Raw genomic sequence first — 15,971 nt, forward strand, 5'->3', positions numbered from 1 at the left:
ATTGCGACGCCCGTCACCTTCCCAAAGCCTGCTGGGAACATCCCGATAAATGGATGTTCCATTTTGGAAGGGCAGTGTGTACACACAGCACCCAACACATCCCTGCAGGGCAGGGGAGTCTCTCAGGAGTGGAAGGCTCTGAGCTCAGAGGAGGAAGTTCTGATCCAGTTCTGCTGCCCCCAACACAAGAAGGACACGGAACTGCTGGAGCAGATCCAGAGGAGGCCACGAAGCCAATAAGGGAACTGGAGCCCCTCCCCTATGGATGGAGACTGGGAAAGTTGGGACTGTTCAGCCTGGAGAAGAGAACCTTGTGTGGAGATCTCACAGCACCTTCCAGGGTCTGAAGGGGCTCCAGGGAAGCTGGAGGGGACTGTTCCTCAGGAACTGGGGTGACAGCACAAGGGGAATGGGCACAAACTGAGAGAGGGGGAATTTAGGTTGGATATTAAGGAAGAAATCCTTCCCTGAGAGGGTGGTGAGGCCCTGGCACGGGTTATTCCATGGATGCCCCATCCCTGGGAGTGTCCAAGGCCAGGTTGGACAGGACTTGGAACAACCTGGGATGGTGGAAGGTGTCCCTGGTGGAACTGGATGAGCTTTATAATCCCTTCCAACCCAACCCACTCCGTGATTCCAACCATGAACACACACAAACTGAAAACCTCCCAGCACCCACCACCTCCACCTCTGGGAATCCCTGGGATGCAGAGAGTCACTGAACAGCACTGGAACAGCCTTGCTGGGCACCCTTCAGAGAGTTACACCCCCTTCCCATGGCCTGAGATCCTGAAAAGAACTTTGGAAGGAAACTTTAACCTTCTTTGTTCAGTGGATTGAAAAATTCACCTCAACGTTGCCTTGGGAATTAACTCCTCAGCCCTGTGTCTGCTGAGTATCCACAATATTCCCTCTTCCTTTGATTCCTCTGTGTGCTCTGCTACCCCTCAGCCAGGGCCTGTGGTGCCCTCACAGTGCCTCTGCTTTTCCCAATCCACCTCCATCTCCAAACAAAGAGCTTGGGAGTTTGAGCAGATATTTAAATAATAAACACATAACTAAGCAAACCCTTCCAAACACCAGCTTTGATCTGAGCGAGATGCCAGGATTCCGAGAGCGTGGCTTTAGCATCAAACAGGGAGCCTCTGAAAGCTGAAGGCAAGTGCCCTGGAGAGCTCCTTTCTCATCTGAGGGTGAGGGAAATCTCCAAGCACAGCGAAAATGATTTCAAAGAACGCGGAAAAAACAAAACGAGAAACGTCTGCTGAGATGTCAGAAAGGAGCCAAAAAAGTTCACAGCTCTTTTTCAGCATTTTGAAAGGCAAAATTCTTACATGGGAATTTTTTTTCATGTTGTTTTTTTTGGCCATAAATCCACTTAACAATCAGTGGGATTAACAGGAACGTTTTGGGGGGAATTTTTTCCTTAAAAATTCCTCTGGTAACTTCAGGTAGAGACACCTTGAACAAAGCATGTAACCTTTGGAGGGGGTTGCAGTCGCTGCAAAACCACTAAAAACTCCAACATAACCCACAAAGTTTGTTCTTGCAATTCTATATGATTAAAACATTCAGATTTTTGGTTAAAGTGAATGGGAAGTATTGCTGTCACTGAGGAGTATCCCACAGGATATTCCTGTGGGATAGAGACTGAGCTCTCCCTCGGTCCCTGGGATCCCTGGATCCCTGATATCTGAGCTCTCCCTCAGTCCCTGGATCCCTGATATCAGAGCTCTCCCTCAGTCTCTGGGATCCCTAGGCCCAGATCCCAGTTTTCTCTCGGTGCCTGGAATCCCTGGGTCCCAGATCCCAGTTCTCCCTTGATCCCTGGTTCCCTGATCCAAGCTCTCCCTCAGTCCCTGGGATCCCTGATCCAAGCTCTCCCTGGGTCCCTGGGATCCCTGATCCAAGTTCTCCCTGGGATCCCTGATCCAAGTTCTCCCTGGGATCCCTGATCCAAGCTCTCCCTGGGTCCCTGGGATCCCTGATCCAAGTTCTCCCTGGGATCCCTGATCCAAGCTCTCCCTGGGTCCCTGGGATCCCTGATCCAAGCTCTCCCTGGGTCCCTGGGATCCCTGATCCAAGTTCTCCCTGGGATCCCTGATCCAAGCTCTCCCTCAGTCCCTGGGATCCCTGGATTCCTGATCCAAGCTCTCCCTCAGTCTTTGGGATCCCTGGATCCCTGATCCAAGCTCTCCCTCAGTCCCTGGGATCCCTGGGTCCCAGATCCCAGTTCTCCCTTGATCCCTGGCTCCCTGATCCAAGCTCTCCCTGGGTCCCTGGGATCACTGATCCAAGCTCTCCCTCAGTCCCTGGGATCACTGATCCAAGCTCTCCCTGGGATCCCTGGGATCCCTGATATCTGAGCTCTCCCTCAGTCCCTGGGATCCCTGATCCAAGCTCTCCCTCAGTCCCTGGGATCCCTGATCCAAGCTCTCCCTCAGTCCCTGGGATCCCTGGATCCCTGATCCAAGCTCTCCCTCAGTCCCTGGGATCCCTGGATCCCTGATCCAAGCTCTCCCTCAGTCCCTGGGATCCCTGGGTCCCCAATCCAAGCTCTCCCTCGGGGATTTTTGGGGTCAGGTCGCCCCCAGTGCCGGGGCAGAGCTGTGCTGTCACAGCCCGTGGCCACAGGCACACCCTGTCCCTCAGCCCAGCTCTCCTGGGGCAGCTTCAATCCTATGGAAACACTCAGGAATTCCCCCTGGAATACTCTCCAACCCAGGCCTGTCCCAGTGCAGCAGGGGCAGGAAAAGTGCCCTGCTCCCCTGGGATAACTCCTGGTGCCCACACAGGCACTCCCTGAGGTGGGAAGGACAGACCTGAAGCCCAAACCAGGTGACAAAGCCACAAAAAAATGGCCTAAACCAGTTTTCCTGGAATTCTGTGCCTCGTTAGCCCAGATTTCCAGCCCTGCTCCAGGTTCCTCCGGTTTCAGATGGAATGAAATGGTTCATCTGGGGGCAAGGCTGTTCAAAAGGGTGAGATAACACTACACCAAAAAGCACTTTGTGCTTCAAAAAACAATCTGTTCCTGTGCCACCTTTAGTTCAACTGTCTGGCTTAAAAGCCTTGCCCAAAACAACTGCACAAAACCTGGAAGTTTCCATCAGACTGGTATTATTCTAAATTTGGGACTGAGCTGAACTGAAAATTCCAACTCTCCCGTGTGGACACACGGTTTCTAGACTTGCACCACTCGCTTCAGGAATAAAAATTCCAGGTAGTTTTGATGTGAACTGTTAATGAGTTACAATCCATCACTGGCGGCCTTGGCAGCGCTGGGAGAACAGTTGGACTTGATGGTCTTAAAGCTCCTTTCCAGCTCGAATGATTCTGTGATTCCAGAGCCACCACAGGCACCAACAGCAAAAAAAATGACTTTATTCTAAAAAAAGCAGCTGTTGTTAGAGCACAATCCCAGGGTTTATTATTACTAGATCATTATTTACTGTGATGATGATTGGTACTTGTGTGCAAAAGGCTGAGGAGCAAATGAGCAGGGTGTCTCCTCTCCAGCCTGGTGTCAAACTCACACTTCTCACCCTAAAACCAAGCTGCAAACCCCGAGATCCTCTCGGCTTCCACCCTCTGGAACAGCCAGAAAGGAACCAGCTGGTTAATGAAACTGCAATAAGGGGTTTTTTATGTGCACACACAGATCTCCCCATCGCTGTTTGAGCTGCTGCACTTCAGGCCAGTGTTTGGGCCACAATTCCAACGAGCTTGCTGAGGAATCACAGGAACTGTGGCATCAGTATATCCCACAGAATTCCCCAAAGAAGTGTCTCCTGTTTGTTTTTCACCTCCAAGACTTTGCAGGCTTTTCTAAGAGCAAGTTTGAACGAAGGACCAGGGAAAAAAAGACAAACTTATGTCCCAGATGCTGCAGGAAATATTCTCAAGCTACTAAAAAAAGAAATCCCTCCTTTAGCTTTGTTACCTCTGAGTGGCTGTGATTTCATCAGCAAACCTCCCTGCAGAGCTTTCCCTGCACGACCCAGGGCAAGAGAGAGAGCTCCAGAATCCTGCACTCAGCAGTTTTCACCCAGAAATAAGGAGCTGGAGCAGGAGGGCGAGTCCCAACCTGCTGCCCCGTGTTACTACTCGGAGTTAGAGTTACACAGGCTGCTACTATCACCTCTTCCTGTCTGCTACACCTTCACCACTGCCCCTCTGCCATGGCCCTGCCCACACTCACCCTCCAGCACGGGGAAAACACGGGTTTGCCCCCTAACAGGGTCAAAAATGTGTATTTATGTGCATTTATGTTCAAGGCTCAGGCTTCTGGGCTTAATGTCTGCCTGCCACGGGACACTTCCTGAAAGGAAGAAATCCCAGTTCCACACTCAGTGTCAAAAAAGCAAATTAAATACTGCTTGGCTCTTGTAGCACCTCCTAATTTTGCTCCTCTTCACATCTGGGAATCTCGGCCTTTTTTAAGTCTCTCCTTCCTGTGATTTTTCTCCACACACACACAAAAAATATTTATTAACTTGTATGTCCACACGTTTGGACATACAGATTGTAGATGCACAGGGAAAAACTGCCCTCACTGAAAGGGTGGTCGGGCAGTGGGACAGGGAGAGGAGGAATCCCCACCCCCCAGGGAGGTGGCACCTGGGGACAGGGTTTAGTTGGGAACAGAAGGGCTGCACTCCATGATCCCAGAGGGCTTTTCCAGCCTGAGAGATTCTGGGATTCCAAGTGACTCCCCTCACTCACAGCAAGCAGCCAAACCCTCTATTTTTATAACACTCCCCAAGTTTCAGCAGTCCTGTCAGCACCAAGCTCCAGAAAGAGCCTGTCAGACGTGCAAGTGCAAAGGATTTTCCTCCTGGTTTAATTTCTGCACTGGCATTCCCAGGAGAGGAATTCCACTGCTGCTCTGTGTGTCTCAGTGCTTCACTGCCTGCACTGCAAGGGCTACATTTTCATTCCAGTTATTCCTCCTCCAAAAGAAGGGAAAGTTCAGAGTCAGAGCTCCAGGTGAGGCCACACCTGGCTCTGAGCTGGTCATTTATTGGCTTTCCCCTCCTCTCCATCGAAAGCAGAGATTTAGGGATCGCTGAAGGGTAATTTTCAGAGCTAAAACTTGCTTTATTTCGTGGCAACAAGACAAAAAAAAAATCCCTGGGGCATTATATTCAAAACAGGAATATTTTGAGTCATGGTTCCCATTTATTTCCACACAGACACTTCTAGCCCCTTTTCAGGAATCAGCAGGACACTGTTTGGTGTCATTTCTAACAACCCATGGTGGTATCAATGGTGTCACATATCAATAATAGCACTAATGGATTATAATATATATTATATGTGATATATTATTATATCAGATACATAATATATGTATTATATATAACACATATAATATATGTGGTATAATATATGTATAATATATTATATAATGTATACATATTATAATATATTTATAATATATGTATTATATGAAATACATATATACTTTATATGTATAAAATACATATATACTTATTATATATATATAAAAAATACATATATACTTATTTTATATGTATAAAATACATATATACTTATTATATATATAAAAAATACATATATACTTATTTTATATATATAATAGATATATACTTATTTTATATATATAAAATACATATATACTTATATATATATAAAAATACATATATATTTTTACATATATATAAAATACACACATATATAATATATATATATACATATTATGTATATATAAAATACGTACATACATATATATATAAAAATACATAATATCACTAATATTTGCTTCCCTTTCTGATTTCCACTGGGAATGGGATGGATCTCCTGAAGGAGAACCTGGTACACAAACAAAGATGTCGAGGGGGAAGAATCTCTCCCGTCCCCATCCAAATCCAAATCCTGATTATTTTCCCTGGTAGAAACTCTCTTGATGCAATGGGAAAGTCTCCAGATGCAAAGGTGCTCTTTGCTGGGAGAACCAGAGGATCCTGGAATATCCTGAGCTGGAAGGGACCCACCAGGACCATCCAGTCCAGCAGCCCAACAACCTGACCCTCCCCTGACTAATTCACCTTCACCCTGCCCTGAGGAAGGGATTTGCAGCTGCAAGTGCCACCTGAACCCAGGCATCAAGAGGAATCAGTGGCTGGATATTCCAGGCTGGCCAAACACTCAACTCACCTCAACAGGGTCCTGTTGGACCAAAAAAAAAAAAGAAGGAAAAAAAAAAAGCCATCAGTGTAATGACAAGTTGGGATCTGCTCTTCCAGCGTTTTTCAAGAGGAACTCAGAAAAATCCTCAGGAATAATAAGCTTGTTCTGAGCTGGGAGAATGTGAAATAAAGGCCATTGCCAACAGTTTATGTTATGCAACATAAATTCTGAGAATTTCTTGGTCTGCAGGCTGAGGAAAAACCCCTCTGATTCCCAAGGAGGGAAAACCCAACACAACTGCACTGTGGAGTCTGGAAAAAGCCAGTTCAGCCCTTACATCCAGCACACTTGTCTTTTCAGGGCACAGTTTATGCCTTGGAATCACGGAATCCCAGAAGGGGTTGGGCTGAAAGGGACCTTGAGCACAGGACACAGGTGGGAGAGATGGAAACCCTGCAGCCCTGGGGCCCCGTGGAACAGACATCCCACCCCAAGGAAGGTCTCCAGCTTCCAGGGACTCGGATTCCCCTGCTGAATCCCCTGCTAGGGCTACCTAAGGGTACATCCTAACGTTGTATTGGCAAAACCTTCATGTGTATTGGCAAAAAGAGCAGGTTGCAGCCCAACACTTCCAAAATTTAGCATCCATGCAACGTTATTTGTAATTCTTGCCATTTATCCCGTTCTCCCTGTCTGCTGTTGCTGCTGTTACTTGTTACATCCTGCAGATCACACAAACAAAAAGGAGGCAGGGCTACCTCCTTCCCTTTGGAAAACCCCTGGCACATCCCTCCAGCCACTCCATTTATAGCCATGGTATCACCAGGCTGGTTTGTAACTCAGCTGGAAAAGTCTCCTTGGCTTTCCAGACCCGGCTCGGGCTGTTTGTGGCAGTGACAGGTGAGAGACAGGAAACCCACTGACTCTAACAGGAAAAGAGGAACCCAAACCCCATCCCAACAGAGGTAAGACCCCCAAGGACCTCCACTTCCTTCTATAAAAGAGACTAAAAATCACACCATCACTTGCCAGAGATGTCACTTCAAGTTGACAGGGGAATTGTCTCTCGTTGCTGTTGAAACGACGACGGTGTCGAACCCTGAACGAGCACCTTCCCCCCGTCAACAGCCACGAAATCAAACCATTCCTAACTCCAGAAGCTTCAGGATCAGAGGTCACACGGAACCACATGATGGGTGAAGCTTCCCAACACAGCTCAAAGGCCCCATGACCTGCAAACCACCCCAGGGCCACCCCACTCACTTGTTTGGGAGGACAGTGCTCGCTCTTCTCATCCGTCATCTTCCCGCTCTTGGGAGCCCTCCTTGGCTGCTTGATGCTGGTTTTTATGGCAGGCCTGCAGACATAATTCTCCAGGTTCTTGGGAGGCTTTTTGGTCCTCTTGGCTTGGAGGCCGATCTTCAGCTTCAGGTTCCCCTCGGAGAAGTTGGTTTCCTTCACGGAGAACTGCTGGGCCTCGCTCAGGGCCTCGCTCTTGCCATTCTCCCCCTCCCGGCCCTTCTTCTTCCCGTCCTCCTCGTCCTTGCTGCAACCTTCGGGCTCCGCTTCCCCCTTGCCCACCAACGTGCCAAGGTTTGCCACAGAGGGGCTTTTCCCAGAAAACCCTTCAGAATCAGAACCCAAGCCTAACATAGCAGTATTCCGAGGGTCCATCACAGGCGGAATATTTGCCTCCGGGTGATTTTTAGGGAAGATTTTACAGGGATATGTTCCTCAGAGGAGCTGTTCCACTACTGGCAGTCAGCATCTTTCACTCTGCAAGGAGGAGAAAGGCAGACAGAAGTAAACTTTGATTTCCTGGCAGAAATTAAATTAAGGTTTAAACCAATCAGAAAGCAAACAATTATATTTCAGACGAGCTGATGTTCCAAGACACCAACCCCGCTGGTCACCTACTTCAAAACCACAATTTATCTGTAAAACACTTTTAAATGATAAGTGAAAAATCAAAAGTGCGGGAATATTATAATATAATTTCCAATTCATCCACAGGACACTTCAAACAACAGTTAAGGACTTTAATATTGATCATCAAAGCAATTTTTCCATTTATAACCAAAGCCCAGCTACTCTTGGTCTGGACCCACTGGATGAGCTGCATCTAAGGAAGGACATGAATGAACCCCATGAGAAAGCATCCAAACTCCAGAGATATTCTGATTTTAATCATCTGAGCCACCAGGAAAGTTGAGCTTAACCCACGTGGGCATCGGTTTAAAAACAAGCCACAGACTCCTGAACACACACACACAAAGCCTTGGACACTCCCAGGGATGCAGGGGCAGCCACAGCTTCTCTGGGCAGCCTGTGCCTTCCTCACAGGGAAGGATTCCTTCCCAATATCCCACCTAACCCTGCCCTCTGGCAGTTTGCAGCCATTCCCCCTTGTCCTGTCACTCCAAGCCCCTGTAAAAATTCCCTCTTCTTTCTTGCAGGCTCCCTTCAGGTCCTGGAAGGATATTTTTGTTAGGGGCATTCAAAGCAGAAAGTGCTTAAATATCTTCAGCATTTAAATACCTTAATCATTTTTAAGTGAAATAGGTCAGAAACAGGTCTGATGTGCTGAAAAGTGCATCCCAGGCACCAAAGCAGCCTGGTTTCTGTCCTCACCCTCCACACAGTCACTGGGGCTCAACTGTGAGCAGTGAGATTTCAAGGGTTTCAATCAACCCCAAAATGAGTTTCACAGAAAGGTCTCAAGGAGCTCAGCCCTCCTGGCCAGACAGGGATTAGGGAAGCAGCTGCAGGAGGTGGATTTGGGGTGGCTCTGGAACACAAGGGGAAGGATCAGGAGTGTGAAAGGTGATCCTGGAGAGCACCAAGGCAACTGCAGTGGGCTCAGGTTGGGAGAACAGCTGCCAGGATTAGTGGGGGCACAAGAGAAGCTGCTGAGAACACCCAAGGCAACCTGCTGGAAAACCAGGCTGCCCCAAAACAAACTCCTTTCCACGTGTTCTGGGCTCATTACCCACATGGTTTCCATCTGCAGCTCGGGCTCCTCAACTGAGCACATCCTCAGCAATCAAACCCCCTGTTACTGCTCGTAAGACCAGAGGAAATCAGATAAAATCTCCGTTTTACAAGTAGAAAAACATTGGGAGAACAGTGTGACGTGGATATAGAAGGTGAGTTAGTGGCACTGCTCAGATCAAGGCCCAATGTCCAGTCCAAGAGGCTTCACCACGTCACCAAAAATGGGCTTTTTCACACATGCTGATGCCCAGCAGTAAAACAACCCTGAGTTAATGCCTGAATTTGTATTATTCGAGTCCAAGAGAGGGGACAATCCTTCATGGAACTGTCAAATCCGTGTTCACACAACTGTTTCCTTCTCTAGGGACCGTGGTGCAGAGCAGCAACAACACTTCAGTCATTTTATTACAAATAAAATTAATTAATAAGCTTAAATTATGAAACCAACAGCAAGATTACACTCATACCCTGACCCCAGGAACTGCAAGGCCCAAAGTGCACGGTGGGAATTAAAGCAGAACTGTGCTCACATCTCACCCTGTGGCAACACAGGACCAGGGACCATCCCAGAAACAAAGTCACTAAATTGATGGCTCCCAGAAACACAGAGCAGGTCATTTATTTATCCATTAATTGCTCTCCACACAGACCACAAAACTGCTAATCCTGGCCCTAATCACCATTTTGCCTGGATCACTGTAATCTTCTCCCACTCCTCAGTTACCCCAGGAATTCACAGAACAGTGCCTGTCTCTCAGGTCTCACCTCCCTGGATCCCAGGGATGCTGCTGCTTCCCTGCCTCAGCAAGTTCCAGCCCCCTGGCCCTGCCTCCAACGGGTTCAGGGCTGTGTTTTGGTTCTTCCCTTGCTCCTGTTCCCCACTGACACCACTGGCTGTGTTCTTGTCTCACTTTCTCTGTGTCACTCCTCACATTCCTCGTGCCTGGCTCTCCCCATCCTGCAGGATCTGTTCCACTCCTCCTGCAGGATCTGTTCCACTCCTGCAGAACCTGTTCCACTCCTCCTGCAGGATCCCTTCCACTCCTCCTGCAGGATCCCTTCCACTCCTCCTGCAGGATCCCTTCCACTCCTCCCTCACGATCCCTTCCACTCCTGTAGGATCCCTTCCACTCCTGTAGGATCCCTTCCACTCCTGTAGGATCCCTTCCACTCCTCCTGCAGGATCCCTTCCACTCCTGCAGGATCCCTTCCACTCCCTTCCACTCCTCCAGGATCCCTTCCACTCCTGTAGGATCCCTTCCACTCCTCCTGCAGGATCCCTTCCCTCCTGTAGGATCCCTTCCACTCCTGTAGGATCCCTTCCACTCCTCCTGCAGGATCTGTTCCACTCCTCCAGGATCCCTTCCACTCCTCCTGCAGGTTGTGCCTTAAAAATCTCGTGGATGTCAAAGCAAATGAGCAGCCAACTGATGACAGCCACGGTTCAGAGGCAGCTAAAAAAAGCCTGCACGAATTTACCCTGAAAACTCTTGATGATTTAGGGCTTTCAAGGCCTAAAACTCTCACATTTAACCATGTGCTGTAGGGTACTTATCAGTGTCTCCACCCTCACTGTGTGAAGTTCCAGGGCTTGTTCTGAATTACCCTGCATCCGGGGGATCTCAGGATAACAAAACTTTTGCTGGATTGAAAACCACCCAGGCACCAAATCTCACAAGTGAGGAGCAAGACACGTCCTGACCATCTCCCTGCAAAGCAAATCATGCAGGTTCTGCAGATCTCAAATCCCTCCTGCAATTGTTCTTCCCCTCAAAAAATTAACTAGGAGGTGTTTTAACATCCTAGTTTTGACACGTGCCACCGTGGTGCTCATTAAAGATTCCTCTGGTGCCACACACAGTTTTAATACCTGGGTTTCATCCTTATTCCCCTGGTGTCACATCCCGAGATTCCTGTTCTTCTCATCCCTTGCTCTTCCAGAAAGAAAATGCTAAGGGTTGATTTTCCACTGCCAGATCCCAGATGTTTCCCCCACACCCCTTTAGCAATATTAACTGAGATTTTTCCCCTCTGATCAACCCAGGACTTCATTCTTGCTGCTGTTTTCGTCCATAAAAACACAGCGTCATTTCATATTTAGAAGGTATTTTTCTTTTGGTTCTTTTCATTGTTTCAGCTCCAAGAGACACTAAAACCAACTCAGCTGAGTGTCTGAAATCCCAGACTATTACCAGTAAACTCCATGGCCTCCCACAATCCCTTCCCATGTTCCTTGTCTTATTTCCCCTGCTGTGGGAGGCAGTTACCACACTCAGAAGTTTTCTCAAAAAGAGAATAAAAAGTGTGATAAAAGCTGACAGTATTTCCCCACATCACATTCCCTGAGCAGTCACTGCTGGAGGCCCCTGAAAATGTTCAGAGATGGAGACACTTGTCAGGAACAAAGTTCCTGCTTGTGTTACAGGAGGTGACAAATAAAATAACTTCCCAAGCAGCTCCTGCTGGGAGTGTTTTGGACAGGCAGAAATCCCAGAGGACCCGGCCTTGTCAGGAAGAATATTCCACGGGAGTGCTGGGAGCAGAGGCAGGGAGAGCAGCCGGAGCAGGACAGGGTTTTGTGGGAAGGCAGGCAGAGGACAGACATGATGACACCCTGCAGGCATTCTCCAGTGGGAGGAAAACTTGGGAAGCACAGATAGTGTTTCTCCTCAGCCGGCTCCAGCTGACACCCGACCTGACTGGAAGTCTGGAAGCACCTCGTGGAATTCGGAGGCGCCGGGGCAATTCCCTTGTTTTGCTATTCACATGCAAATGGACGCGGAATTGCTAAAATCTGCATAACCAGCCCACGTTTGACGGGAGCAAAGGTTCCTCCTGCCTTAGGCTGCGAGTCCCAACAGCAGTCAGGTTGGGAATCCTCCTAAAATATTATCCCAGCTGCTCCCGTGTGAGTCAGGAGCTCCCGGGGAGCTCTCTGCATCCAGTGCCTTCCAGGGGGTTCTTCGGGACAAACCCAGCTATTTCTACCCATCCAGGCAAAGACGAAGGTGAAATCCTTGCCTGCTGTGTCCCTCCACTCCTGACAGGGCCCTTGGTTATTCCCAGGGCCAGGATGGCCCCTCCTGTGCCACAGGTGATGGCCAGAGAGCCAGGGACCAACACAGACTGTCCTGTCACAGAATAACTATCACAGAATAACCAGCAGCTCTCCTGACAGGTTCCTTTCCCTCTGAAAGCTGGAGATGGGACTCACTGGAGCAGGAGAATGTGTTTGCCTTCCAACAGCACCAGAAATTCGCATTTTAAAAATAAAAAGCCAACAATCCCTCTGACAACAATATCCGTTTAAAACCACCTGTAATCCAGTAACTCTGTGTGCTATTGCTACTTTTCTCTCGTGACAACTGCCTTTTATACCAACGTGCACCAAAGGTTTAAACTGCTTTCTGTACCCTCTGGGACAGTTTAAACTTCTGAAAACAACTGGGGGGGGGAAAAAAAGGCTTCTTTTTGTAAATTGTAACTCAAATTATGTCGCTGGTTATTATCACTCCAACATAAAGTGCTTTTTAGGGGACTGCTGACTGCCTGTAGCAAAGAAATGTAACTCAAGTCCAAAAAGAAGTTGTGGTAATTTTGTCTTTAAAACCAAAATTAGTTAAACCCCTTAAAAAAAAAAATCTCTTATACTCTCAGACAGTTTGGAAAAGCTTTAATTTTGAGTAAGAACTGAAGCAGGCAGACAGCTGATGATTTTAGAGCCCATCTCTCCCCATATGTTCAAGCAGCTGCCAGAACTTCCCCGTTCCCACAGAGGCACCAGGGATGGTCCCAAAGTCCTGCAGGATGGCCATGGGAAACAGGATTCACCCCAAACCCCCACATTCCTGGAAAACACCTGCCTTTGCAGGTGCAGCACATATTAGAGCAAGGAGGGCAGTCAAAATAAACGGGGAAAGAAGGTGCCCCTGGAAACGAAAACTAAGGATATTTCAGTGGATGAAGGTAAAGCCACAGGTTCTGCCCCTGCTCCCAGAGCTCCCACTGCCTCCAGCTTCCCTTCCTGGCTCCTGACAACACTCAACTACCAGGAGAGCAAATGCGTGTCCCGAGGCCATCGGATGGAAACCCACATTCCAAGTAGCTCCCAGTTCTGTAATTAACGGAGCAAAGAACCACAAACCAGGGCCAAAGCCAGGAGTTAGAAAGTCAGGAGACCACGGGGGAAGAGAGAGAGAGAGAGAGGCAAGGGCAGGAACACATTTTGCCTTCTGATCTGAGAGATGGGCAAGGTGGAGATGGGAGGCTCAACCACCCAATCCCAAATTAAGGGTGAATAAAGCTAAAACAGGATTGGTAATGCAATGAGAGTAAAATTCCAGGAGTGTGATTTTGGGGAAGGAGGAGGAGAAAGCCTGCAAGCCACTGACCCAGTAAACCAGCCGGAAACCCAAAAATACATAAAATAACAGCGGTATGTGTCAGGGAGCCCCCCGGCTGCCTCCCCCCGCATCCCCCGCCCATCGCACGGGGCCGTGCCCGGGGAAACACCGAACTTCGGCGGCGCGGACGGGGCCGTGCCCGGGGAAACACCGAACTTCGGCGGCGCGGAGCCGCGGGCACAGCCCCGCTCCCCGGAACACGGGGGGGGGGCCCGGCGGGACCCCCGGGGCCGCTGTCAGGGTGACATCCCACCCCCCGAGCCCCCCGCGCCCCCGGCCCGCACCCCCGGGGGGCTGCCCCGGCCCCGCGGCCGCCGCCGCTGTCAGCGGGCCCCGCCGCCAGCGGGGATCCCCCGCCCCTCGCCGCGGGCCCTGTCAGGGACCCCCGGGTCCCTCCCCGCCTGTCAGAGCCCCCCGGCCCCGCCGCGGCTCGCAGGGACCGCCCGCCCCGCTCCGCGCCGCGCTCCGGGCCCTGCCGGGGATCCCCCCCCGCGCCGCCCCCGGGGATCCCCCGCCGCCGCCAACGGGGATGCCCCGCGCCCGCCGCCGCGCCCCGCCGCGGGGGTGCCGCGGGGGTGCCGCGCGGGGACCGGGGGGACACCGGGGGGGGATGCGGGGCGGCCCCGCGGCGGCTCCCGGCGCGCCTCCCCTCCCCCTCGGGGCCGCGGGGCCTGAGGCGGTCCCCAGTCCCCGCCCGCCCGCGCGCGCCCGCCCGCCCCGCTCCCCTCCTCACCGTGTCAGCGGCAGCGCGGCCGGGGCCGAGCACGGGCTTGCTCCGCGCCGCATCCCCGCGGCCGCCCGGGCGCGGGCGGAGGGGCCGGGGCGGGGGCGGGGGGGCACCGGGACCGAGCGGCCGCCGCGGCGGGGCCTGAGCCGAGGCGGCGGAACCGGCGGCGGCTCCTGCTCCGCCGCGAGCGAGCGCACGGACACGCCCCCCCCCCGCCCCGCGCGCCGGGCACGCCCCCCCGAGCCATGCCACGCCCCTTTCCTCGTCGGCCACGCCCCTCGCACGCCAGACCGCGCCCCTTGTGCATTAGGCCACGCCCCTCCCGTCCTGTGGCCACGCCCCCGGCCACGCCCCCCGGCAAAGACTCTCCAAAAAGGAAAATAAGGGAGGGAAAAAAAGGTGGGTTTTTTACATCAAATGACCTGTAAGGGGGATGTGTAGACGCATAAAGGCATCTTTCCTTGAGGGTCACATGTGCTAGTGAGTTGGAGTGTTAAAAGGCCTTTTGTGAAACTGGAGTCGCAGAATTATACACTGTTAAGGGGTTGGAATGGGCTGTAAAGTTCATTTCGTGCCAACCTATCCCCTTACCATGGGCAGCGACACCTTCCACTAGACCACGTTGCTCAAGGCTTTGTCCAAGCTCAACTTGCACACTGCCAGGGTTGGGGCATCCACAATTTCCCTGGGCAACTTGTGCCAGGGTTTCTCCATCCTCACAGGGAAGGATTTCTTCCCCATATCTATCCTGAATTTCCTCTCTTTCGGTTTGAAGCCATTCCCTCTTGTCCTGTCACCCCAGTTTCTGATGAACAGTCCCTCTCCAGCTTCCCTGGAGCCCCTTCAGATCCTGGAAGGTGCTCTGAGGTCTCCACACAACCTTCTCTTCTCCAGCCTGAACATTCCCAGCTCTCCCAGCCTGACTCCCTACGGGAGGTGCTCCAGTCCCCCTTATCAACTTCATGACCTCCTCTGGACTTGCTCCAACAGTTCCATGTCCTTCTTATCTTGGGAATGATGGAATGATGCTCACAATGTCTGATAGGAATTAATACAGTCCATTTACTAGAGTTTTAAAACATTGTATGTCACAAATAGGAGAAATTAATAACAAACTGTATTGCAGCAAGATATACAAAAAATCCAAACAAACAAAAAAAAACCCCACAACTGAAATACCAACAGCAGAATGGAAATTCCTTCTTTGGAGCAAGTCCAGAGGAGGCACCAAGCGGATCAGAGGGCTGGAGCAGCTCTGCTGGGAGGGCAGGCTGAGAGAACTGGGATTGTTCAGCCTGGAGAGGAGAAGCTTTGGGGTGACCTGATTGTGGCCTTCCAGGGCCTGCAGAGATCTTAGAGGAAAGATGAGGCAAAACCATTTACCAAAGCCTGGAGGGCCAGGACACGGGAGGATGGGTTCAAACTGACAGAGAGTAGGTTTAGATTAGATATTAGGAAGAAATTCCTCCCTGTGAGGGTGGGGAGGCCCTGGCACAGGTTGCCCAGAGAAGCTGTGGCTGCCCCTGGATCCCTGGGACTGTCCAAGGCCAGGTTGGACAGGGCTTGGAGCAACCTGGGCCAGTGGAAGGTGTCCCTGCCCATGACAGGTGGTGGAATGAGATGATCTTCAAGATTCCTTCCAACCCAAACCATTCCATGTTTCTACAACTCTATGGAATGCAAAGCCTTTGCAG

The 15,971-nt window shown here is 50.7% G+C and overlaps 1 protein-coding gene across 1 annotated transcript in view; it reads right to left on the bottom strand.

The window, feature by feature from the left end:
* The window catches only part of LOC120324987 (histone-lysine N-methyltransferase ASH1L-like), a gene marked incomplete at its 3' end in the record, with an annotated part of 28,034 nt that extends 13,625 nt beyond the window's left edge, over window positions 1–14,409 (bottom strand). The window contains exons 1-2 of the mRNA XM_039389998.1: window positions 14,284–14,409; window positions 7,417–7,929 (exon numbers count right to left, since the gene is read on the bottom strand). Coding sequence (XP_039245932.1) covers window positions 7,417–7,827 — 411 coding nt within the window. The remainder of the gene's footprint in view (window positions 1–7,416; window positions 7,930–14,283) is intronic.
* Window positions 14,410–15,971: the final 1,562 nt, after the last annotated feature.

Source organism: Pipra filicauda, unplaced genomic scaffold, assembly GCF_003945595.2.
Source record: "Pipra filicauda isolate LSUMZ 115617 unplaced genomic scaffold, ASM394559v2 scaffold790_size87553_pilon, whole genome shotgun sequence".
NCBI lineage: Eukaryota > Metazoa > Chordata > Aves > Passeriformes > Pipridae > Pipra > Pipra filicauda.